This window comes from Paramormyrops kingsleyae, chromosome 9, assembly GCF_048594095.1.
Source record: "Paramormyrops kingsleyae isolate MSU_618 chromosome 9, PKINGS_0.4, whole genome shotgun sequence".
In the NCBI taxonomy this organism is placed as follows: domain Eukaryota; kingdom Metazoa; phylum Chordata; class Actinopteri; order Osteoglossiformes; family Mormyridae; genus Paramormyrops; species Paramormyrops kingsleyae.
The window spans coordinates 37,429,629-37,454,865 of NC_132805.1; the positions used below are offsets into that span (position 1 = coordinate 37,429,629).

Consider the following 25,237-nt stretch of genomic DNA (forward strand, 5'->3'; position numbering starts at 1 on the left):
GCACAAATTCACTTATAGCTTGAAAACTTTACAGATTGCGTAAAGTCATTTCTTATTCGAGAGGTTTACAGCTGTCAAAATGCATTGAGGAATTTACGCCTAGCACTATGTAATTTACTCTCTTAGGAGTTTAGCAAGCAGAATACAGAGTACAGTCACCTTCTGGTTTGATTTAAGCTGTTCTTAAGCAACTCATTCAGCAAGTCATCGTGTCAGGAGACCCCTGTTGTATGTTGGTTTTTGTTCAATCCCATATTTAACCAATCCAATCAAACTAATTATTAACTAATTGGGGCATGATCAACGAGTGTACATCATGTTGGAAGCAAATACGATAGAGATACATAAACATAAAGCATAATTTTGAAGGTGTATCTGTACTGAAAAATTAGAAAATATCACTATAATTTGGCCCCTCTAATGATGATAATACTAATAATTATAAAATAGTAATGATTATTATCATCATCCAGTAGTATCAATTGTATTATATACATTTTAATGGTTCATACAGTACCTCCTAAATTAACTGAAAGATGAATCACTTTTTTACTGTGTACAAAATTAATCAAATATGATTTTGATTAAATAATGCCATTTATAAATGTATAATTATATCTTGTACCTGTTAATGGATGCAGCATTTCTGTACTTCTGTAATCTGTTTGATTTTTAAACACAATGGATCAGCACTCCTCACTTCCACCACTCCACATCCAGCTCTTTCAGTCCTAAGTCATTTTGACAACTGAAAAATCTACATTGACTAGACAGTGCAATTGTGCACGTGAGCATATAAAATCCATGAACTGGCATCTTAGCCAGAATGTTCCCTTGCCTTGAGCTCAAAGCTGCCTGATTTAGACTCCCGGCATTCCACAACCCTGCTATGAAAGAGAGGTTACAAGATGGATGTATTGATGTATTTCATATTGTGGTCATGTGTTCTAGTCACATGCATTGACAGCCTGCAATAAAACATCAGGGATGTCCCAGGACCAAGACAGAGCGTTTCAGAGTTTGACAGAAACACATAAAAACAAACCTCACTAAACTATTACGCCTCATAGTGCTCATTGACTGATAGGTTTATCGACTAATAATGGAAACATGACTTGTTCTGATTTGGGCGATGTCGTGATTTGGCTTTTCATCACTTTCCCTTATGAGGACCAATAACAAAAGAGTTTTATTGTCGCAGGCTGTAGCGAACGCTCGATTTGTCCCTCTCCTCCTGCCGTAGCTCTCCGTTCGATTTGCTCCACGTCGGCCGCGTCTGCGCAGTATCTTTGTTCACCTGCGGGGAGATGAGAAGCGACAACCAGAAAGACAAGACGCCGACTCGGTTAAAGTCAACGACGTACGGAAAGCGCACTTCTCCTGCGTTTGACAGCAGCGGCGTGGGAACATGTTCAAGAAACTGAAGCAAAAAATAAACGAGGAGCAGTCACCCCAGAGGAATGCCCAACCTCAACAGCAGCTCCAGCAGCAGGCCCAGGTCGGTGGAGCGGCTCAGCCGAGTTTTACAGCTTTAGTAAAGCTGTCCCGGTGCGTTGTCCCCTCCACTGTCCCGGTTCGCTGTCCATTCCAGTGTCCTGGTTACCGTCCAAGCTTCTTTCTCGGTTCCCTATCCTCTCCTCTGTCCCTCGCCGTGGCAGTCGTTTTATCCTGTGGTCAACCGCACCGAAGTCACGCACCTGTTTCACTTTCTTTGACAGGGCTCTAAGCTCACACGTAGTGATGTCATTCAACTCAAGGTTATCATTTTGGCAGTTGTATCATTACCCAGTTCACTGCTAGATAATGTATCCACTTTACATTTCAGTTTTTGGACATTTGAAATGTTAGGCTTGTTTACTAGTTACTCGTTTTGTCGCTAGAATAGTCCAAGTGAGGTCTCAGTTTGCAATTTGAGTGTCGTATTGGTGTGGAGATCCAAACTCAAGGCACCAATGGAGTCCTCAATCTTAGGGTGGATTAAAAAATGGTTAAAGCATTTTTTAAAGCCAAATTGTTACAGTACCTGCCTCGTGAAAATGTACTTAAGATGTACGGGTATAGTTTGCCGAGGTGGACATTTCAGGTCCAGAGAGTACAAATCCAGACCAGGAATTTGTTTCAACCAACCAGTTGAGCATAAAGAGTCACAGTTACAGAGTACTCCACTGGTTGGTTGAAACAAAATCCTGGTCTGGATTTGTACTTTCTGGACCTGAAATTTCCATCAAACTTAATTGTCGTTTAAAAATGAAATAAATAAATAGCAGTGCATAGTGCAACTTTCAAGAAGGGCTGTACAGTGGCTTTGATTGTACATTCTCTTAGCTTAGAAAGGTACTTATAAACAGCTTACACTGAATGAACAATGGTAAAGAAGTGCATGAAGAACAGTGTAAGGTAATTATTAAATTTATTTGTAACTGATGAATAAATTGACCAGTGTAGATTGGTTGGTAAACAGTTATGAATTTAAGTGATTCAACCGAATTTCAGACTGGAGTGCTGGGGTTGTTCACAAGTTATGAGTGTGACTGCATGAAAAAGAAGCTGTTGCTAAATCGAGTACAGCTGGTCTGAATGCTCTGGCGTTTCTTCCCAACTGGGAGGGGGTTTAAGGGATCGGGGGGGTCATTGTATATGCTTGTGGCTTTGGAGTTGCAGTGTTTATCAAGGATTTTTTTTGCAGTAATTTACATGCCACCATTAATAAAAGGGTAAAACATGCCTCATGCCTCCAAATCAAATTGGGAAGAATAAAACAACCTTGTACACTTGGGACTTTAACAAGCAAACTCCAGGCTGTGCATGTGTGTCCTTATTCACATACATCAGTCATTTACAGAGCATTTCACCTGATCTTGTGTTCAAATTACTAGATGGAAATTGCATGCTTGATAATTTGCAGTCTTTTGGGATGTGATGGTGGTCTTGATGTGGAAGCGGTATTACTGTGGTAGAGGTCTTTCCAGCAGCTCACTAGTGCTGTTTGGCAGGTTTAACTGATTAGTGATGTGAAAGTGTTCTTTGCAGGTGGGCCCCCGGGACCCGCGCGCTCGTGCTGCATCCCTGCCACAAGATGACAGCCCACCTGCGCCCACTGACCGAGAGGTGAGACTGAATGATTTGAACCTTGCACTCCTTTTTAAATCAACCTTTTCAGGCCTGAGTTCACTGTTCAATGGCGTCAGTCAGCTTACAGCCATGGTCTTACAGGGGGTGCTGATCAGACACTATTTTATTTATTTTTTTCCATCCGGGATATAACTGAAGCATCATATTTTTCCTGATCACAGATTGTGTTCTCTGGTACTGTGGATTTTACAGCTTCCTGCCCATTAGAAATGTGATCGAGGAAGTCTTTTTATGGATTGCTGCCCCTTCACTGGGGAAGGGGGGTGTGAGGATCTGGGAAGCGGCTCAAGGGGAAGCATGAGAAGAGATGTAATGTATAACTGGGCCCAGAAATCTGGCAGCAGTTACTCATGGAAATGTATCTTTGTAAAACCTTAAGATGTGCAGAATCTCAGTGTTGCCTGATTCAGGTTGTATTTCTCTTATAATGGGATCGTAATTATGGCAGGAAAGCTGGTGTAGTAGGTAGAGGTGTTTGTGATCGGTTGAGTTGTGGATGCTTTGTGCTGCAGTGGATGGCGTTGCTGTTCTATGCCCATCGACCTATGATGGAGAGACTCGGCTGGGAGGTGGATGCTTTGTGCTGAGCATTGTCAGAACAAATCAGCAGCTGCTGATTACAGCCCCTTAACACTTTGATCTGGACCTACTCGGGGGATATGGAAGTCTTTCTCTGTCATAAACACTGTCCCACTGTGCCATAAGTGTGCTCGAAAAACCTGCTTGCATCACTGTATATCCCTTTGAGTTTCATATTTATACTGGTTATTTAAATATGTTCAGTGGTTTGTTATTGTGGAGATTCTTCATTAGCAGGAAATACAAAATTATTTATTATCATTCAAGTGTAGTTATTTCCTCTTTGGAGATGTTTGCTCCTGGCCCAGTCAGGCAGTGAATCCCTTAACTTTCCAGTGGTGATTTTGGCAGACCCCGTTTAATGATCTACAAGGAACTGATGACTTACTTGGGAGCGTATTTTATCACCCCATGGTGTAAAGTTATTTCTCGTATTTGCTGCATTACAGTATGTGTTCAGTGGGCTTACCTTTCCACTTGTATAGGTGTTTTTAGAATGTCAGTGATAATTGGCTGAATATCTGGTATGCACTCCAGTGGTATTAGCAACTCTAATTGGAACTGGTGTAGCCCTGTTTAATGAAAAAGGATCCACTTGTTTTGAAATCCATCTGTGCTCAAATGTATGAGTGGAGCACAAATGCTACTGAACCAGCAGATCCATCACCCTTATGAAGACCAAGCAACTGTGGAACATCCAAATGAAGGTGTTAGGAGGCAAAGAGTTATGACAGAAATAAAAAAGAAGAAATAAAAAAGATTTGCAGAACCTTCCCAGGATCCCTATTGAGTCCATTTTGAATCGAATGCCATGAAGATCAGGTCATCTCATGAAATGGAGGAAGCTTATGAAGGTGTGGTGACGTGAGAGGCCAGCTACAGACCCACAGTTTCAGTGCTCATTGGTGGAAATCATGCCCAGAGATCCACAATCATTCCGACCACACAGATTTGGCCTCTGCCAGAGTGGTGTTATGGGACTCACTTTTGAGAAAAGTCAGTATTATACCTGACTTAGCCAGCACCCAAATGACAGACCCCCCAAGGCTATTTAAAAGATGATTTTGTTCCGTGGCCTTCTGAAAGGGAAACGCAACCCATGCTGGGGGCTGTTCATGCATTGAGGGCGGCTGTTCAGAAAGAGGAGCTAAGAGCTTTTTGCCATGGGGGACAAAAGTAATGGCACCAGATCCTGGAGGAAAACCGGTTTCATTTAGCAAGAGATTAAGTTCAGGGTGATAATTCCAAAAGACTGGAAACGCAAATAAATTATGGGCATATATCAAATGAGTCCATGTTTTACGGGACTGTAATAAAACACGCTATAGTAATTTATGGTAAATTTCACAACTGAAAGGCAAAATGCTTTCTTGATATGGGGTGGTGATTGAGTGGCAGTTTCTGAAAATAGTGTCTGTAAACTAGACGGGTAACAAAGGTGTTTCTGTTTCTGTATTTCTATTTACATACGAATAAATGATATTGTGAACAGTCAAAATAAAAGATCTTTGCATGTGATATGTTTTAAAATGCGGGAGGGGGGCTTTTGCTTTTAGGTGACAGCAGCTGGGGAATCATGGGTCATGATCTGGTGATCCAGAGACATAACTGGTTCTGAAGTGTCAGTGTGTCTGTTATGCAAGCAGTGCTGCAGGCAGTCAAGCTGGGTCAAGATAACCTCTTATCTTGGAGCCAGAAGAGAAGAAAAAAAGATATGAGGCAGGGTGTCTTGCACTTATGGATTATACTGAGAAAATTAACTTTTTGTTTCTACAAAAAATTCTCATGTTTGTGAGAGTGTCCCAACTATGGCAGCATAATAAAAAGAATCAAACGCTGTATGTTTTCACGACTGTGTGGGAGACCTGAGACCCCAAACACCAAACAGAAGTTTGGAACAGCAAACAGGGATGATGGCTTCACCATGAGGGAATGGGCCCAGAGCAGGGTCACCCTCCTGAAATGGCCACACGTTATCATGTTGTTTACCTTGGGATTCCAGTCTCTTTATCACTAGGCTAAGCTTGGGTAAATTAGCTTGGTGGGTTTGAGTAAAAATCCAAAATGTAGTTATGCAAGGCCATGCTATGATGACTCGCAGCTATTTAAGGCCTAAAGCATGAACTCGCGGTGGTGATTCCTGACTGAGTCCATAATAAATACATTGGAAACCATTTATAGTGATCACATGTGTCTGGGTGAAATTGATCACTATAAGCAGATAATTATAACACATTTCTTCTTTATATCTCGGGTAGATTACCATCTAATTTGTGTAAGTATTACATGAATATGACAACGTCACTATTTACCTAATTTTATTGGCTATTTCAAAATACAGTGCTGTGATTGAGAGAAAATGACTTCCCGTCGTGTTTTTTGTGTATGCAGCATTAGCCTCAGGCAGCTTGCCAGAAGCAGACGGGTTATAAGGCAAATAGGGCAAAGTAAAGATTTTTTTTAATTACCATAGTTTTACTTTTCTCCATATGTTGTCATGTTTAAAAAGCCCCAAAAATGAACACTAAGTGGACTGCTTGATTACTATAAGTGAATTATTTAAACAGTACAGGAATGATTCTCTCAAGCTTTTTGAGACATGCAAGCGATTGATCACTATAACCGTGTTCACTGTAAGTGGTTTGTACCATACGTAGATTCATGATTGAAAGTGTTAATGCTTAATATAGGGTGCTTTCTCAGGGCTGTTAGGAGTGGTAAAGGTGATGTATCTGAAGTGGTAAAACTTCCCCGTTGTAGATTATCCATGTGTGCATGGACTGTGTGGGATTATCACATGTGCAAATGGCACATTCTCAACATTCATAAAGCCCCTGTGTCACAGGTGGAGGACCAGCATCAAACATAGCAAGGAAATGTGTGGATGCTGGTAATTCAGGTCTGTGAAGATGTGAACTGTGGGCCTCTGGGCTCACTGGACAGTCCAGCTGGTGTCATTAATCTGGATGTAGGTGTGGCTCTGAGGGGGGAAAACACTGCATTCCTCAGCTGCTAGAGAACAGTGCTGTATGTCTACTTCCTTGCGGTCATGTGACCCTTCATTAAGACCTTGTCATGTGACTGTTGGTTAGCTGTCATTCTTATCACTAGTCAGTACACTGGATTGGGGTCTGAGCTTATTTTTAGACATTGAAATGGAAGGCGATGTGATTGTGGTAGACCATAAAACATTTAATAATGCCCGTGGTCTGGAGTTTGGGGAAAACCCCATGATTATAAGGGTCAGGGATTCTCAGATATCTGGACTCTGTGCCATATTATTCAAAGTTCAGAACCAGTGAGATGAATCCCAGGAATAGTATTTGGATGGACAGAGTACATGCCTGTCTGCCAGTCTTGGCATAGGAAAGCCAATACAGAATTGTAGGTCAAACCAAGAATCATTTCTTCACTTTGTGGATTTCATTTTTTTAATCAAAAGTAAATCAATCTTTGATAAACTATTAAAGCATTTAAGTCATCTTTCAGAGTTTTTTTTTTTTTTGCCTCCACGCAGCCTTTATTTCTGAGCTTTCCGTGTACGTCCTTGTGAGATCTGTCTCTGTCAGATGCTTACGCTGCGCCCTTTGAATCGCTGGGGCCACAGAGGCCTGGCAGACGGCCGGGGTCAGCTGACCAGGTCGCTCCTGCGGGCATGTGCCTCGCGGCTCCATGAATCTGCTAGCTGGGCCTTCCTCTTTCCTCCCTGCGAAGGGGGTCTGGCACTGTGCTGCGATGGTCATTTCCAGTAGACGCAGGCCATCTCACTCTCTGTTCTCATGCTCTCTGTCTTCCCCCCCGCCCAACCACTGCCATCCCTCCAATCTCATTGGTGGGGGTCAGCTGCTGGCCGGGATGATAGCTGAGCCGGCCTTTCTCTCTGAGTACACTATCTTTGCTCTGGACCATTCCAAACGACCCACAGCCGCTGAGGTGGTCGCTGCGGTGAGTCCTGTCCTAAAGCCCTTGCTCCTGCCCCCCCCAGGCCCAGTCCCCCCAGCCTCCCCTTCCTCTAACGATGCCTTGAGTGGGTAGGAGCTGGCCTGCATAGAACCAATGACCTGCTTGCAAAACTGTCTCTCAGTTCCTCAAAGGCATCTCTCCTCTAACCCTGCACCTAACCCTGGATCTTTGTTTGTATGTGTGTGTAGGTGTTTTAATCGCCTTTAAGCTGGCTGAGTTCTCACTCCTGTTGGTCCTGCATTAAATATTGTCTATGTGTCTAGGTGACCCCTTGACCTGCCCCCTCCTTTTGGTGGATCAGCTCCAGACCTGCACGTTGTTTTTTTTTCTTCGGTTTTTAATTCAGGGAAGTTGGCTGAGGCTTGCTCAGACTCGTGGTGCATACTTTGTAGTCTGTCTCACGGCCCTGCTGCTTTTGTGATCTGTTTTGGTTAGTTTTGTGAATTTTTTTTTTTTGTTTTGTTATCATACATGAAATTGTCAGGTTATACTCCACCATGTGACATCCATCCATCTTCAAACTGTTTTGTCCAGTATAGGATCATGGTGAAGTTGATGTCTATACCAGGCAGCATAGGACACAAGGCTGGGACACAGTAGTCAGGGTGACAGTCCAGCTTGGGTCATACACTCACATACTGCAGGATGATGATGAACTGCAATGTGGTCTGTATTAGTCATTTATGTGTCTGTATACTTACAAGATGGAGTGAAGGCTGCAGTCTGAGTTGTTCTGGGAGAGGAGCTGATGTGACTCCTGCACTTGGTTCTGCTCAGGAGGAAAGCCTGACATGCTTGTCCATTTTAAACTGGTTTTAATTTTAGTGTTTGACTTTTTATTCTTTTGTTTTAATTGCTGGTAAATAGCAGCTCGCCAGTGACACACCGCCGTCAGGCTGCCGTCATACATGCCCCGCGGCTGCATTCCTTCCGCCGGAATTCGCAGCTCTAGGATAACCCTGCACCTGCCAGCGAATGGCCCTCCCTCCACTTCTCTGTACAGTGGCCCCCACCCCTCTCTTCCTTTGTGCACAGTGACCCTGCTCCCTCAGGCAGTTCATTCTCCATGTGCAAGGATCCTGCCCCCATGCCCCGTTTCCTCCGTTAGTGGTGACCCTCCCTTAACCCCATCCTTCCCTTTTGTGTCATGATTCTGCAGAGTTTGCACCCTCCCTTCTTTTGCTCTGTGTCCTTTAGCTGAGCATAAATTGAGCTTGAAATTTCCCTTAAATTTCATGTTACTGAAGCTTTTTTCTGTGCTCGGAATAGTGTGAGTATTGTATTATAAAAATACTGAGTTCTTCCAGTTAACAGATATATAGATGATTATTTTGTTGTTGCTACTGAGTTTGGGCACTTTCAACCAGTATTTTCTGTTTATCGTATTATGTAGATTTAGTAGACTGGTTTTAGCCAGATATCCAATGAACATAAGAGTAAATGAGCAGTGAATAAGAGGGGTATATTTTGGCAGAACAGAGATCAGATGTAAACGGCATGGTTTACAGATTGCGTTCGGTGCTAGATGGATCCTCCCCATCTGAGACTTAGCATTAGGATCCTGTTGCAGCTGCAGCAGTCGCTGGCTTTTCCAGAAACTGTGTCTGATTGGCGACTGAGTATAGCAGTGTCTCTGATTGGCCATTGTGAATGTGGCATTGTTGTGTACTATCATGTTCAAGGTGTAGATAATAAGAATGAGACCATGGAGGCCAGAAAATGGTTTGTCCAGCTTAACAAAGATGTGGTATTTAGGAGGGAGCATGTAAAATGCAGAGGGTTGATGGCACAGGGTGTGGAATGCACTGCTTTGCCTCCAGGAAGCCCTTGTACTAACTGGTTCGGCTTTGTGTGTGTGAGTGTGCGCCTCTTTGCCCTATTGCTGTGTTGCACCTGTAGTATTTGTATAGAATTTAACCTCCACTCCCCTACCCCCCACCCCCTGCATGGATGTGCCGGGTGGCTTCCCAAACTTGTCACTCCTTCAGGTCCTAACCTGGTTAGCATAGCCTCTAATTCGGCCATGCGGCTGAGGGAACTAATAGCCAGGAGTGTGGCTTCCCGGTTATATGCTCACCGCCTCCATCTCCACAGAACACCAGCAAGGGGGCAGGTGAGACTACGCCTCCCAGAGGCAGCGTGAATGGAGATGACAGCACCTCACCACAGGTGAGCCCAGCCCTCACGCCGCCTCCCAGGCAGTTTTGTTCAGCTTGTAACAGTAGAACTCAGAGGGTTGCTGTTTAGACAGGATTGTACCTAGTCAGTACTGGGAAGGGCTATTTAGCTGTGGGAAGAAATGTCTTTGTTACATTATATGAAGTGGATGCTTTTGCCCATAGTAATGAGCATTTGAAAAACAGAGAGCAGTCCGTGTCCCTGGAGCAATTTGGGTCAGGAGCCTTGATTTAGGGCCCAGTGTGACATCACTCTGCGAGACCCAGGATTTGAAGGGGTGACCTTCTCAGGCACAGAGTTCTACCCCCCAGAGATACACACCACACTGCGTTCACCCTCCCACTACATCCATGAGCCGCTGCGATTCCAGCATCACTGCTTTCATCTCTATAGCCCTTTAGGTGGTGTAGTGAATAAAGAAATGGCTTCATAAACATGAGATTTTGAGTGTGGGAAATGGTTTTAGTACTTAATACCTCGCTGTTTAATGTTAAGTCAAGTTCTTATGTTAAGCCATAATATAATCAATGCTAACAAAATTAATTTACAGTATAATAATATACACTGCCATTACAGGGCTCGCACTCCAGGTAGTTTAGAAAAGCCGTTTAGCCTAACTGCATGCCTTTGGACTGCAGAAGGAAGCTAGATTGGCTAGGAGGAACCCAGGCAACACGCAGACTGCACACGCAGACTGCACACGCAGACTGCACACGCAGACTGCACACGCAGACTGCACACGCAGACTGCACACGCAGACTGCACACGCAGACTGCACACGCAGACTGCACACGCAGTGTATATGTGTATGTGTGTGTATATATGTAAATACATAACTGTAAGTGTGCGTGATGTTGTCACTTACAGATGTTAATGTAACACTGTTATAATTTATGTACTCAATAAAGGGGATTTGTTAGCCCTCAAACTTCGCCTCCCCGGGAAGTGAATAGTGTTTTCCCGCAGTGTAACATCCTCACTCCTCCCGATTGCGCAGAAGCAGGAGTCGCAGTCGCTGGCGCAGAAGCTGCAGCTGAGGGTGTCTTCCATGGAGTCCCTCTTCCGCTCCCCCGGCAAAGCTGACGGGCTAACGCGCACCCCCTCGCGCGAGAGCCTCGTGCGGAGCTCGTCCCGCGAGTCGCTCACACGCCTCGAGAGCGAGTCTCTGGGTGTCACTCCCTCCTACGACCCCCCGTCTGACATTGAGAGCGAGGCGGAGGACATGCCAGGCAATTCTGACACCTTGTCCAAAGAACAGCTGCTTCATCGCCTGCACCGGGTGGAGAGGAGCCTGGCTAACTACAGGGGGAAGTACTCAGAGGTGAGCAGGAGAGCGTGTCCAGGGTGACCCCGTACTGTACTGGGATTCCCTGTCCTCTCCATCACTGGGCTCACACGAAGGACTGGTACATCTCTGAACATGTGTTCTGTCCCTTTCAGCTGGTCACTGCTTACCGTACCGTTCAGAGGGATAAGGAGAAGACTCAGGTAACTGCTCTGTTCTCTAGTATGAGAGTCTGGCCCGTTAGCAGAACCGTAGTCAGCTCAGCATGGAGAGTATGGTACAGGATGATAGAATGGGTGCCTGACATTGAACTAACTGATGTAATGTAGTGCAGCAGGTTTTTACTCATGCTGAGATGTCAAACCTTAAGAAAGACATTAAAATATTTATAATATAAGTGTATGCATGTAATTATGAATAACATCTTGTCTTATTTCCAGGTTATTCTGAGTCAAAGTCAAGACAAGGCTTTGCGCAGAATTGGCGAGCTGAGAGAGGTTAGTGTTTCTGCGTGCTTGGTTCCTTCAGTTCACTTGCTCGGTGACGGCTTGTCTGCTCCCTCTGTGCCAAATGTCTGCTTTTTTAATGGTTACCACTCGAGCTGTGGATCCACTAAATTGGCTAAAAGAGCCAGTGAGGGCAGTATGGCAGTGAACTAGGCTTGTAAGTGGTTTCCATGTTGAATGGATTGACCAATCAATTGTTACATGGTCTGTGTTTGGTTACCAGGAACTGCAGATGGACCAACAGGCCAAAAAACATCTGCAGGAGGAGTTTGATGCTGCTTTGGAGGAAAAGGACCAGCTGATCACTGTGTTGCAGACCCAGGTAAGTGGTGGGACCCATTGGGGACTTTAATCACAATTATAGTCTTCTTTCTTATGGTCGACTGACTATGAAGGTCATCTTCCACAGGTTGCTCTGATGAAGAAGCGTATGCAGGGCATCCCGGTGGAGGGGGTGTCTCCTGAAGGTGACGTAGCACAGCCTGAGGGCTCACAGGAGTCCAGTTCTCCTGAAAGCTCATGCTCAAATGAGGGTAGGTCACATGTCATTGCTTAATGTTACCATGTTGGAGCATCTCTTTGTACTAAATACCTGTGAGCGAGCTTGTGCCATATATATAACGTAGACGGAGTAGAGAAAATACTTGAAGAGACAAGTGTGGAGCTGCTATCTAATGGTGATGATGAGGGTGGGGCTCCATCATGATGAGGAACAGAGTTCTTAAGCACTTCAGTTTTCTCCTTCCTACGTGTGTGAACCCACATCCGTCTCACAATGTACTCCAAGCCGCTTCCTAGCTACTGAGGCTTTCTCCTCCGCTACCCTGCTTTAGGGAGCTGAACACTGGGAGGATGTCGCTTCCCATAGAGCTTCTCTCCACCCCAGCACATCTCACGGCTTCACGTGCCAAGGAAATCGGTACAGTCTGTTAACTCCAGTGCCCTCTTCTCCCAGCAGGTGGCGGCAACGTCCCGGTGGAGGCGCTGCAGCAACGTATACGCAGGCAGGAGAACCTGCTGCAGAAGTGCAAGGAGCTGTTGCGCAGTCAGAAGGAGCGCAGCACGCAGCTGGGCAGTGAAAACGAAGCGCTGCAGCAGCAGCTGCAAGAGAGGTTGCAGGAGCTGGAGAAGATGAAGGTGAGCAGGCTGGCAGATAGGGAGACCCCTGGCATCTCGCCGTGCTCCTTTCTCACCGATGTATTTGCTGTCAGGAGCTGCACACGACTGAGAAGACCCGGCTCATCACACAGCTGCGTGATGCCAAGAACCTCATCGAGCAGCTGGAGCAGGACAAGGTGAAGGGTTGGGCGATGCTGGGGGTGCAGACATGATGTCGTTTTCTTGTGTTTTTTAGATTAGTAGTACCCTGCAAATCTCCCTCTGAATTTTCTTATATGATATATTTCTTAAACATTCCACCAGTATGCATTCACAAGCTGGAGATGGAGTCAGAAGAAAATATTTAAAGGCCTGCTTTGCTACTGGCTCGTGTACAGATCACTGGCCTGCTTTGCTACTGGCTCGTGTACAGATCACTGGCCTGCTTTGCTACAGGCTCGTGTACAGATCACTGGCCTGCTTTGCTACTGGCTCGTGTACAGATCACTGGCCTGCTTTGCTACTGGCTCGTGTACAGATCACTGGCCTGCTTTGCTACTGGCTCGTGTACAGATCACTGGCCTGCTTTGCTACTGGCTCGTGTACAGATCACTGGCCTGCTTTGCTACAGGCTCGTGTACAGATCACTGGCCTGCTTTGCTACAGGCTCGTGTACAGATCACTGGCCTGCTTTGCTACTGGCTCGTGTACAGATCACTGGTCTGCTTTGCTACAGGCTCGTGTACAGATCACTGGCCTGCTTTGCTACTGGCTCGTGTACAGATCACTGGCCTGCTTTGCTACAGGCTCGTGTACAGATCACTGGCCTGCTTTGCTACAGGCTCGTGTACAGATCACTGGCCTGCTTTGCTACTGGCTCGTGTACAGATCACTGGCCTGCTTTGCTACAGGCTCGTGTACAGATCACTGGCCTGCTTTGCTACAGGCTCGTGTACAGATCACTGGCCTGCTTTGCTACAGGCTCGTGTACAGATCACTGGCCTGCTTTGCTACAGGCTCGTGTACAGATCACTGGCCTGCTTTGCTACAGGCTCGTGTACAGATCACTGGCCTGCTTTGCTACAGGCTCGTGTACAGATCACTGGCCTGCTTTGCTACAGGCTCGTGTACAGATCACTGGCCTGCTTTGCTACAGGCTCGTGTACAGATCACTGGCCTGCTTTGCTACTGGCTCGTGTACAGATCACTGGCCTGCTTTGCTACAGGCTCGTGTACAGATCACTGGCCTGCTTTGCTACAGGCTCGTGTACAGATCACTGGCCTGCTTTGCTACTGGCTCGTGTACAGATCACTGGCCTGCTTTGCTACAGGCTCGTGTACAGATCACTGGCCTGCTTTGCTACAGGCTCGTGTACAGATCACTGGCCTGCTTTGCTACTGGCTCGTGTACAGATCACTGGCCTGCTTTGCTACAGGCTCGTGTACAGATCACTGGCCTGCTTTGCTACAGGCTCGTGTACAGATCACTGGCCTGCTTTGCTACTGGCTCGTGTACAGATCACTGGCCTGCTTTGCTACAGGCTCGTGTACAGATCACTGGCCTGCTTTGCTACAGGCTCTTGTACAGATCACTGGCTTGGTTGTTGAGGCTTTGAGTTTTAAGGTGTAGTCAAGTGGCCGGGGGAATTGATAGAGGAGCACAGCCTTTGATTGGGGTGGTTGAGGCTGACCTTTCATTCCTGACTAGTGGCTGTAGGAGATAACAACCCTCTGGAAAATTGGTGACGACTTCTAATGGTATTTTGCCTTGGGTTTGTGCCATGTCAGTGCCGAAGGTCTTTCCTGAAGCTGACAGTACCGCCTCTTAGCATAGCTGACTGATGAGTCAGACTCATGTTTAGACATTATGTATTTATTAAAGTGCTTTGCTATGTTATTGCACTGCTAAGCTCTGCTTCCTCTAATTACTAAGCACACAGAGCTTTCAGAACCCCTATTATCCAAGTAGTCTGCCAAGTACTTTGTGGCCTACAAGCCTGTGAGAAAATGGTTTTGGTATTTACAAGCCAAACTGCAGAGAACTTTACTAGGACTCATCATTCTCTCCATTATCACAGGGTTTTAAATAAATATTTACGAGTCCTTTGTACAGTATGCAGCAGGAGGCACATTTCTCTTGTCGTGTTCATATTTGACCGCACGCGGTCAGCCTGTGATCACTGGCCATGATTTCCCAGGGCATGGTGATCGCCGAGACCAAGAGGCAGATGCATGAGACTCTGGAGATGAAGGAGGAAGAAGTGGCCCAGCTGAGGGCTCGGATCCAGCAGGCTATAGCTGAGAAAGAGGATCTGCAGGAGCAACGTGAGAAGTCTGAGAGGGCTGGTAGGTCTTTGCCTACAGACCACACCCATGGGTCCTGACTGCACCCACACGCAAGTTCAGGTCTGAAATCTGCAAATGCTGCCTATGTCCCAACTGACCTTATAATATTTGGTTTGTTTTCAATCATACTTTTTGATGTCACTCTTCCATAGTTTGTTGTAAAATCCACGGAACATTGCTGTATTGTCCAATGAATACTTATGGCTGAGCTGTATAGTGAGAAAAAGATCTAGTTAGTCAGATACATAACAACAATATGAGGGGGAGGATTTTACTGAACCTCAACCCTTTGGTAGCCCTGGACAATAACTACTGTGACTGTAGAAATGTGTCTGCTCCCCCAGCTTTTGAAGAGTTGGAGCGGGCTCTGGGCGTGGCGCAGCGGGCGGAGGAATCACGCAGGCAGCTGCAGGCCAAAATGGAGGAACAGATGAAGCAGGTGGAGCGCACCAGTGAGGAAGAGAGGAGGAGTCTGCAGCAGGAGCTGACTCGTGTTAAGCAGGAGGTGGTGCAAATCATGAAGGTTGGTCTTATTATGATATAGGTCGTGGGTTCAAATCCCAGGGGGTGCACTTAAACTAACACTTCCTTCTATTGTAAGTCACTTTGGATAAAAACAGTCACAAAAATGAATTAATGTTAATAATTCATCTTCTCTCCAACTTCATGAGTCACACTTTAGATATTAGATATAGATTAGCATCATTGCTGAAACCGACGCTAATGCCAACAACATACTAGTTAACAATCCAGGTTGTTGCCCTGTAACACGTTATACTGAATTGTTAAAGGATCACCAGGTTAAACAAGCCTCAGCATGTGTCTGGTGAAGGACACGCTAGCAGCAGAAATGGCTCTGGATGACATGTTTCCATGGGCCTGCTGAGCGTTTGCAGTTGGGAGCATCCAGAACAAGCTGGATGTGGCATCATGATTAAATAGAGTGGGGGTGGGGGGCTCCCTTTCCCCTGGGGTGTCTCACTTCCCTCTCTGATGATCTCAGCTTTCTTATTTCTGGGTTTTTCCAAAACCCAGATGAATCTGCAGCTAAATTGGGTCACAAACCGTGTGGCGTTTGGGTTCATTCAGTGGCCCTGTGTGTGTGTTTCGTCTGGCAAAGCGGTAAAGGGGCGGATGAGCGATCACGGTGGCTGTGTGTGTGTGTTTCATCTGGCAAAGCGGTAAGGGGGCGGATGAGCGATCACGGTGGCTCTGTGTGTGTGTTTCGTCTGGCAAAGCGGTAAGGGGGCGGATGAGCGATCACAGTGGCTCTGTGTGTGTGTTTCGTCTGGCAAAGCGGTAAAGGGGCGGATGAGCGATCACGGTGGCTCTGTGTGTGTCAGAGACTAGGAACATTCTCCTTGTTGCTGTGAGAGCTTCCTTTTTACAAGTGAACATCCTGAATATGTGTTCCAGATGCCAGTGACTCGCCATTCATACAGTCCGCCTCCTCAGCCTTCACAGCCTGGCTCTCTCACACAGAAACAGACTTATTCCTCGCATGTGCAAACAATATCGAGTGCGTGTGATAACTCCTAAGTCCGTGTTCGCTTATGCTGCTTACACAGAAGTCATCAGACGAGCGTGTAGCTGAGCTGGAGAAGTCACATGCACAGGTTTTGGCCAGAAAAGAGCAAGAGCTGGAGGATCGATTGAAGCAGCAAGACATTCAGTTTCAGGAACAACTAAACCAGGTCTTGGTGAGTGGGACTTGGCAGTACTGACTGTCACTATCAGCAGAACTGGCCCTTGAATAATGGGACCAGGAAGTACTGACTGTCACTATCAGCAGAACTGGCCCTTGAATAGAGGGACCAGGCAGTACTGACTGTCACTATCAGCAGAACTGACCCTTGAATAGAGGGACCAGGCAGTACTGACTGTCACTATCAGCAGAACTGACCCTTGAATAGAGGGACCAGGCAGTACTGACTGTCACTATCAGCAGAACTGGCCCTTGAATAGAGGGACCAGGCAGTACTGACTGTCACTATCAGCAGAACTGGCCCTTGAATAATGAAACCAGGCAGTACAGATAGTCACCAACAACTGGGCCTTGGTGAATGGTGCCTGGTAGACATTGTCAGCTGAACCTGCCTATACAAAATAGAGTATCAGAGACAGGTTTCTTTGATCTGCAGGAAAAGTACCGGACAGAGCTCACTCAGGCCGTGCAGGAGCGAGAGCAGCAGGCGACCCTGGCGTTGGAGGAAGCCGAGCTCCAGAAAGCTGCGGTGCAGTCAGAGGGAGATGGTCGAGTCCAGGAGCTGCAGCAGGAGCTGGAGGCTGCTCGCACAGTGAGAATCTCAACACAGCCCTCTTTATGCATTTCTGAATCGGGGCACTGTGCGTCGGAACAGCATCATCAGTTCCAGCAGAGGAAGCGAATATAGGAAGCTAGTGAACATTTATATCTAAATCTCCTGATTAGAAATGTTTGACTAGTGACTGTCACATGAGATAAATCAATCACAACTTTATAATTTAAGTAGCTCTTTTAATTGGACAGTAGATCAGAGTGTGACATGAACATGGGGAAATCCTTCAGCTTACAGCTGCTAAATCCCTGGCTTTTATTAGTGATAATGAAACATTGGCTATTAAATTTTATGTTGTCTCATACAGTAGGTACAAGTCAAGATAAGCATTAGCCTTGGTAACAAAAATCAGTTTAGGAAACATATAATCTGAAATACATTTTTTGCACTTATTCTCAGAATTTCAGCAAGCACTAGTGTTGTATGTGGCCCTCAGTTTGTTTTGGTAAAACTTGTCACAGCTGGAATATTATTATGTATAATACCTTCCCCAACAGAGAATCCTGGAGCTGAAAAGTTCTCTACCAAAAACCCCTCAGGATGGAGCAGATTCACCTGTGGAGATAGCAACCCAAACAGAGGAAGAGAAGAGCAAACTTGAAGAGGAGTATCTGGCTCAGGAAGCAAAGCACCAAGAGGAACTAGTACTTATTCGAGAACAGCACCTCACTGAGGTCAAGAAACTGCAAGAGCAGCACCAAGTAGAAATGGAGGCTGCCCTGAAGGAGAAGGAAGTGCAGTTTCATACACATGTGGAGGACATGAACCTCATTACACTGGAGAAGCTAGATGTGAAACAGACAGAGCTGGAGGCCCTGGCATCTGAGCTTAATGAGGTTCTGAGGAGCAAGCATCTTTTGGAGGAACAACTTGTGGCCTGTAGGGCTGAATTTAACACTGTCAAGCTAAAGTTTGAGGAGGAGATGCAGAAGGAACGGTCTAGGTACCAGGGAGAGATTGACCGCATTCAGTCTGCACATGAGCAGTCCCTAGGTGGTGTGGAAAAGATACTGAAGGAGGAACTTAACAAGCTCAAGCTGGTCGTAGAGGAGAAAGAAAAAGCATTGGAGGACCAGCTGAAGAAAGAACAGAATCTGAAGGAGGCCACAGAAAAGGCTTTACAGGAAGGAAAGGATAGGCTAGATCAGTTGGCTGCCTCTCACCAGCAAGAGATGAAAGATCTGCAAGAACACAATAGTTCTGTGGAAGAGGCACAGAGAGCAAGCACCCTGGAAATGGAAGATCTGAGACAGAGGCTTCAGAAGGTTCAGACAGAGAAAGATAGCTTGCTAGAAGCTAGCGCTCACCAGGGAGAAGTTACAGGCGAGTTGTCAAGCTGCAGAAGTCTAATAAAAGAGCTGGAGCTGCAATTACAAAACACACTGAATGCTTCTGAGCAGAAGACGGAGGACCTTCTTCAAAAGCACTCTACAGATCAGAAAGTGCTGGTGCAACAACTGGAACAGGTTAAGAACGAGCTCTTTGTTCAAGAACAGACGTTCAATGAATTGTTGGCCAAGCAACAACAGGAGGAGCAGCACATGAGGAAGAGAATGGGTGATGAGAGGGCTGCTCTTGAGAAGACATTGGAGAATGTAAAGAAGGAGATGGAGGACAAATTGAAAGTGCAGGAGACCAAGACTGAGAAGATCAAACAGAAGGCTAAAGACATGAATGAGAAGATGAAGAGGAAAATTCAAGAGCAAGAAGAAAAATTCAAAAAGGAGCTAGAGAAGAAAGATCGAGAGTTGACTGAGAAGGATAAGCAGGTCAAGGAGAAAATCCTGGAGATGTCCCAGGTGAACTCTGCGGATATTAGTGACACTGTCATGCAGCTGGAGGCCACCCATAAGGAACAGATGGAAAGACTTCGAGATGCACTGAAGAAGGAGCAGGAGGATCTGTCACAGAACTGGCAGAGGAAGATGTGCCAACAGGAAGAACTGCGGGAAAAGCTACAGAGCCTGCTGAAGGAGAAGACACAAGAGATGGTTGAGGTGACTCAGCAGCTTGTAACCAGCAGAGATGAGAAGGAAGAATTGCTTCAGAATATTAAAAATCTCAGGGAGGAGCTTGCAATGAGAGAAACCACTGTGCAAAAATTACAGGCAGAGCTCAAGGAAGCAGCTACCAAGCTAGAAAGTCTGTCAGAAAGTGAAATGATGCTGAAAGAGCAAGTAGAAACAATAGAGAAAAACCTAAACCAGGCTCTTACAGAAAGGAACTATTTTCAAGATCAGCTAAGTAAAACCGAAGAGGAAAGCAGGGAAAAACTGCAAACACTGTCAAAGGAGTTAGCAGAAACTCAGAGCAAACTTCAGGCCCTTGAAGTTTCTAATAAAGAAAGTGGAGACTGGCAAAAGAGACTTGAAGAGTGTGCTTTTCAAATGCAAGTTAAGGAAGACAACTTCAGAAAGCAGATAAATTTAATGCACAAACAGTTAACACTACTCTGTGGTGAGGTGCAAATGAAGATGAATGGCACTGCTAATGACCTGTGTGAGCAAGTGGAGGGTCGGCTTGGGGCACTGAAAGATAGAGTTATCGGTGGTCAGAAACGGGTGGAACAATGCAGAAGCACCATCCTGACCAGGACTGTCAGAATGAGCACTTTGGAGGAGCAGCTTCAGCAAAAGTCACAGGAGATCAGGCATTTAAGTGGCTCCCTTGAGCAGATGACATCCCAGATAAATGTAAACGCAGAACACATAAGCGCCTTAACTGCAGAAAATGAGACTCTACAAAAAGACTTGCAGATGCTCGCTGAGAAAGATTTGTGCATTGACCAGCTGAGAAAGGACAATTTAAGCATCTCAGAGACTCTTAAAGGAAACAGTCTGCATATTAACAGTTTGGAAGGTATAATACATGATTTGAAGAACCAACTTGAAAATAGTGTAGCAGGAAAAGATGAAGCTATATCTCTGTTGAATCATGAGCACAAGGAGCAACAGCAGAAGCTGTTGAATGATATGGAGGAGACTATCAAGGCTCTAAATTCAGAGAAAGCTGCTGCCCTCGAACAGGCAGAACAATACAAGAACAAGGCATCTGAGCTCAAAAAAAAAGTGGAGGCCCGCTTCACCCAGAACCACAACATGGTCAAGTCCCTTCAGGCTAAGCTGGAAGAAATGGAGAAACAGATCATTGAGAAGGACAAACAGCTGGAGAAACTGACAGCCATCATCGATCACCAGTCTGTCAGCAAGTCTGAGATGGACCAGACCCTAAGTGAGAAAGAACAGCGACTCAGTGCCCTGACTGCAGAGCTGGCAGGGTGCATGAGCCGAGTGAGTGAGCTGGAGGAACAGGTGGCCTTGCGTGAACGTGAGCAGAGGGAGCTAGAAGAGCGACTACAGCAGGCCCAAGTTCAGGCTGCCCAAAGTGGGAGCCAGGAGCAACAGGCTCAGGAGCAGTTGCAGTCTTTGGCACTGGAGAATGAGACCACCAGGCAAGAACTGGAGAAGCAGAAGGATGACTTTGAGAGAGTGAAGGCAGAGATCCTTAGGAGCAAAGAGGAGGCTCTTAAGGCAGCCGATGATCGCTTGGCCTCTGAGAGTGCGGGTAAATTGGCAGAGTTGAAGAAGAAAGCAGAGCAGAAGATTAGCCAAGTACGCAAGCAGCTGACTGCACAGGTAGAGGTGAAAGAGCAGATTCTAAAGAATGTGCAGGGTCAGTTGGAGGAGAAAGAACAGGCATTCAAAGCCTTGGAGAAACAGCTAGAAGAACTCAAAAAAGAGATGGAAGAAAGAGAACTTTGCACTAAAAGTCTTGAGGAGAAAGTCCAGTTTCTTGAAGGTGCTTTAAGTAAGGGGAAGGTTGAAGCAGAACACCAGGTGGAGCAGGTGAAGAATGATGAGCGACGGGATAAGGAGAGCTCTCTGCATCTGCTGAAGGAGGCGTATGATGAAAAAATAACTACACTTGAGGGAGAAGTAGCCAGCCAGAAAGAGGCTTTGCAAGCACTTCAAGAAAAGGAAAAGGAAAAATTATCCATTCATGAAGAAGTTAATTGCAAACTTATGGAAGCAGTGAACAAGCTCAAGCAAGCAGAAGAGGAGAAGATAAGCTTTCAGGCTGAAGTGGACAGACTAAATGTGGATTTAGCTGCCCAGATTGCACTAGCAGAAGTCTCTACAGACTTACAAGGACAAGTTCAGGAGAAAGAAAGAATGATCATGGAACTAGAGAGTTGTTTAAAGGAACTGAATAACTTAATGGACACAGACTCTAGCGAACATATCGTGGCGTTGAAGGTGGAGGAGGGCCAGGCTTGTCTAGCTGAAGGACCAGAAAACAAAGGGTGTTTGCAGGGCTCTTTGGTGGAGGAGTGCAAGCAGAAGCTGCAGGGGATGGGCATGAGGTTAAGGGAGTGTGAGGCTCTGCTTAGGGAACATAAGCAGAGATCAGCTGCTGTGATGGCAGCTGGCCCAAGCCCTGATGGGCTCTGTGAAGAGACCAGGACTGTGCAAGGAGAACTTCATAGCAAACCCAATGAGGCAGATAGTGAAAAGCAGAAGCTCCACAAGGACCTGGCCCGGCTTCAAAAGGACCTTCGCTCTCTCCGGAAGGAGCATGAGCAAGAAGTAGAGCTGGTAAAGAAAGAGGTGGCAGAGGACTGCAAAAAGGACCACAAGTGAGTAAAGTTCCCCTGTATAGCAGGAAACTTCTGAGGTAATCTTTCACAATGGACGATTAATCAAGTAATGCTGAAGATTACGAGATGTGCCTACAGATATCTTTGTGTCGAACATTATGGGAGCACTGCTGATGTTCTTTCATGAGAATATTCACATTATATCTGACCTTGTCTGTGGATAGGATGGAGCTGGAAGATATGGAGATGCAGCACAACTCACGCCTCAAGCAACTGTTGAGAGAATACAATACCCAGATGGCGAAGAAGGAGCAGGAGTTGGAATCTGCAGTCAGAGAAGCCATAGGTGAGGGGATGATCAGGGACGCCAAGTCTAGTTACAAATGCACTAGTTTACCTGCAAGTACGATTTCTTTTGCTAGCTTGGCGTATCTTCAAGAATAAATGATTTTTTTCTTTTTTTTTTTAGTCTTGGGAGTCATTTTGGTCCTTTTGGCAGGTCATATATCCAAACTCCACAGGGATGCCCGATGGTTATGGAAGTCTGCTGAATTAATTCTTAATGTTGACCCCCAACTCCACCCCCCCCCCCCCCAGGGAAGGCACAGGAAGTGGAGGCAGAGCTGATTGAGAGCCATAGGGAAGAGACCAGCCAGCTACGTAAGACAATCACCCAGAAGGAAGAGGACCTCACCAGGACAGTGAATAGATACGAGGAGATCTTGCAGGTAAAGGGAGCCACCTCAAATCTGCCAGGCACCTGGGAAGGAGAGCAGATTATTTTCCTTACATGTGAAGTAGTGCAGATGTATATGTTATCTAGGCTGTTAACAACATTTTTTTTGTCTGTTTCTATACTCAAAGCCTGAGGAGGTAAGTAAAGTTTGAAGTGCAATGTTGTTTGGAGTTTCCTTATTCTGTACCTGTAAGGGTGGGTATAGCGCTCGTTGCGAGGTGCCACCTATTCTCCTGGTATTTCAGTAGAGGCCTCAGTTTCCAAAGCAGTTGTAGGGTACACCATTATGTCATCGCTATGTGCCACTGCAGTTCGACTGATGGTGAAGGCAAAACGCTCAGCACTGTCTCAGAAGGAGCCACTATGTCACACAGGAAAGTGAAATTGCTTAAGACTGTAAACTATGTAGAAGTAATAGGCACAGTCCATTTGAAGGGGTGTTATTCCAGGGAATACGCTTGTTAAGAGAGCACTCTGAAAGCTGGAGGTGAAGCACACCTACTGCTGTTTGATGGTCGGAAAATTATAGATACACTGACAATTGTCAGCTCTGTGCTCCGCTTTCAGCTAGCTCCATCCCAGCACACATGGTCTCCCCAGGCACATAGTAAAGAGTGAAATACCACAATGCACTACCCACTTACCTCTCGGACCTGTATATAAACTATAGGGGTCGAGGAAAGTATCTGTGTACTCACATTAAGCCTGCTCTCCTCTACCCTGGTGATCTGAGCTCATATTGCGCTTAACATTCTGAGCGCAAGCACACTTTCGTCACCACTGTGCATCTTTTTGTGTTGAAGAAAACAGAAAGAAGGAAAGTGCTATTGCACATCACAATGGAGCTAATGCTAAATGTCCTTATTTTGTGGTTTATTTGGAATCGTTTTGGGCACGATGGCAGGCGGCCCTCAGATTTATCGAGTATGCCACACAGCGATTTTCACTTAATCTTGATTGCCACCATGTTTGTCAAATAGCCAGTCGCATCAATTATGTCGTGTCTGAGTTTCATCCATGGTCAGTGATCATGCTAGATGCGTACCGTGCCCTAGTCCAACTGAACTGTGCCTGAGCCCACCTCTTCAAGCAGGATCGGGCATATGGAGCAATCATCCTACTCAAATGGACTGGACTTTGGGGTCAAATGTGCTCCGGCATGGTACAGATCACCTAGTGTAAGTACACTCTTAAAGTAAGAGAGAATCAAATGAATTTAGTATAGCAAATGCAGGAGCTCTGGGTCTGTCATCCTTGAGACAGATTGTTTTGAAATGGTAAGAGTAATGGAAGATGTAGCAGGCAGGAACAGACAACTGGTTCAGAGGTCAAGGAATGAAGCCCAGTGGTCAGCACAGCGCTTTGTTCTGGCAGGGGAGGCTGGTCCGGCGCAGTTGCTGCCACACTTCCTGTTGTTTACTAAATAAAAGTTGCATTACAGAATTGTGTTGTGTTGCTATCTCTTTCTGTGTGCATTGTATCTATTTTTTGGCAGTGGGTGCACGTTTTTTGCCAATCATATGGCAAATTTAAGAGGGTGGTTTTCATAATTAAGGAATTTACTGCATGTCTATGAGCCATTAGAGTAAGGGATGTTTTGCTGGGGTATGAGATTGGACTGACAGTTATGACTTCTGTTAATGACAGTGAGGTAAGTCACACCTTTCCTGGCAACACGGCTAGAGGAAGTAATGTCCTGTCACAGGAAGCCAGCAGTCAGTTCTTACCTTGTGTGTTTGCAGAGCCGTGAAGAGGAAATGGGGGCACGAGTGTGGGAGATACAGAAGGAGCTGGATGAGTTCCAGCAAAGAATCCAGAACAGCGAACAGGTATCACAGTACGGATCTTTAGTCCAACTGAGGTCTTTATTAATTAGGCTTGGTTGAACTGCTAGTAGAATGACCATTCTGATAAAAAGAATAAGTAGAATGGATTTTTCTATATTCCATAACTGGGCTTGTGGGGTGGAGGGGTTGTCTGGTGGGATTGTTCAGTAGAGTTGTGGGGTGGTGGGGTTGTCTGGGGGGATTGTTCAGTAGAGTTGTGGGGTGATGGGGTTGTCTGGGGGGATTGTTCAGTAGAGTTGTGGGGTGGTGGGGTTGTCTGGGGGGATTGTTCAGTAGAGTTGTGGGGTGGTGGGGTTGTCTGGGGAGATTGTTCAGTAAAGTTGTGGGGTGGTGGGGTTGTCTGGGGGGATTGTTCAGTAAAGTGGTGGGGTTGTCCGGTGGGATTGTTCAGTAGAGTTGTGGGGTGGTGGGGTTGTCTGGGGGGATTGTTCAGTAGAGTTGTGGGGTGGTGGGGTTGTCTGGGGGGATTGTTCAGTAAAGTTGTGGGGTGGTGGGGTTGTCTGGGGGGATTGTTCAGTAGAGTTGTGGGGTGGTGGGGTTGTCTGGGGGGATTGTTCCGTAGGATTGACAATCCTGCAAGACTTGGGTTTAAAACACTAGCTGATTTAAACAGATTATGTCCGTTGTATAACCAGAGATTTCATTTGTTTCA

General features: G+C 46.0%; 1 protein-coding gene and 1 long non-coding RNA gene across 6 annotated transcripts in view; one reads left to right on the forward strand and one right to left on the reverse strand.

Annotated features, from left to right (window-relative positions):
• The first annotated feature begins 1,246 nt into the window (after positions 1-1,246).
• The window catches only part of LOC111851120 (golgin subfamily A member 4), a 35,243-nt gene continuing 11,252 nt past the window's right edge, over positions 1,247-25,237 (forward strand). For 2 of the 5 annotated variants that reach the window (XM_072717002.1, XM_072717004.1), the window contains exons 1-19: positions 1,247-1,498; positions 3,031-3,108; positions 7,555-7,656; positions 9,769-9,843; positions 10,850-11,173; positions 11,293-11,340; positions 11,578-11,634; positions 11,867-11,965; positions 12,053-12,176; positions 12,599-12,780; positions 12,855-12,938; positions 14,940-15,087; positions 15,432-15,610; positions 16,656-16,787; positions 17,229-17,384; positions 17,903-22,041; positions 22,227-22,348; positions 22,600-22,730; positions 24,481-24,567. In XM_072717002.1, coding sequence (XP_072573103.1) covers positions 1,409-1,498; positions 3,031-3,108; positions 7,555-7,656; positions 9,769-9,843; positions 10,850-11,173; positions 11,293-11,340; positions 11,578-11,634; positions 11,867-11,965; positions 12,053-12,176; positions 12,599-12,780; positions 12,855-12,938; positions 14,940-15,087; positions 15,432-15,610; positions 16,656-16,787; positions 17,229-17,384; positions 17,903-22,041; positions 22,227-22,348; positions 22,600-22,730; positions 24,481-24,567 — 6,357 coding nt within the window. In that variant the 5' untranslated portion in view covers positions 1,247-1,408. The remainder of the gene's footprint in view (positions 1,499-3,030; positions 3,109-7,554; positions 7,657-9,768; positions 9,844-10,849; positions 11,174-11,292; positions 11,341-11,577; positions 11,635-11,866; positions 11,966-12,052; positions 12,177-12,598; positions 12,781-12,854; positions 12,939-14,939; positions 15,088-15,431; positions 15,611-16,655; positions 16,788-17,228; positions 17,385-17,902; positions 22,042-22,226; positions 22,349-22,599; positions 22,731-24,480; positions 24,568-25,237) is intronic. The other 3 variants (XM_072717003.1, XM_023825687.2, XM_072717006.1) reach the window with 3 other exon arrangements.
• On the reverse strand, positions 1,256-2,077 carry LOC140592726 (uncharacterized). The gene is made up of 2 exons (XR_011993177.1): positions 1,470-2,077; positions 1,256-1,297 (listed from the first exon to the last, which is right to left on the reverse strand). It is a non-coding gene; the product is annotated as an uncharacterized lncRNA (long non-coding RNA).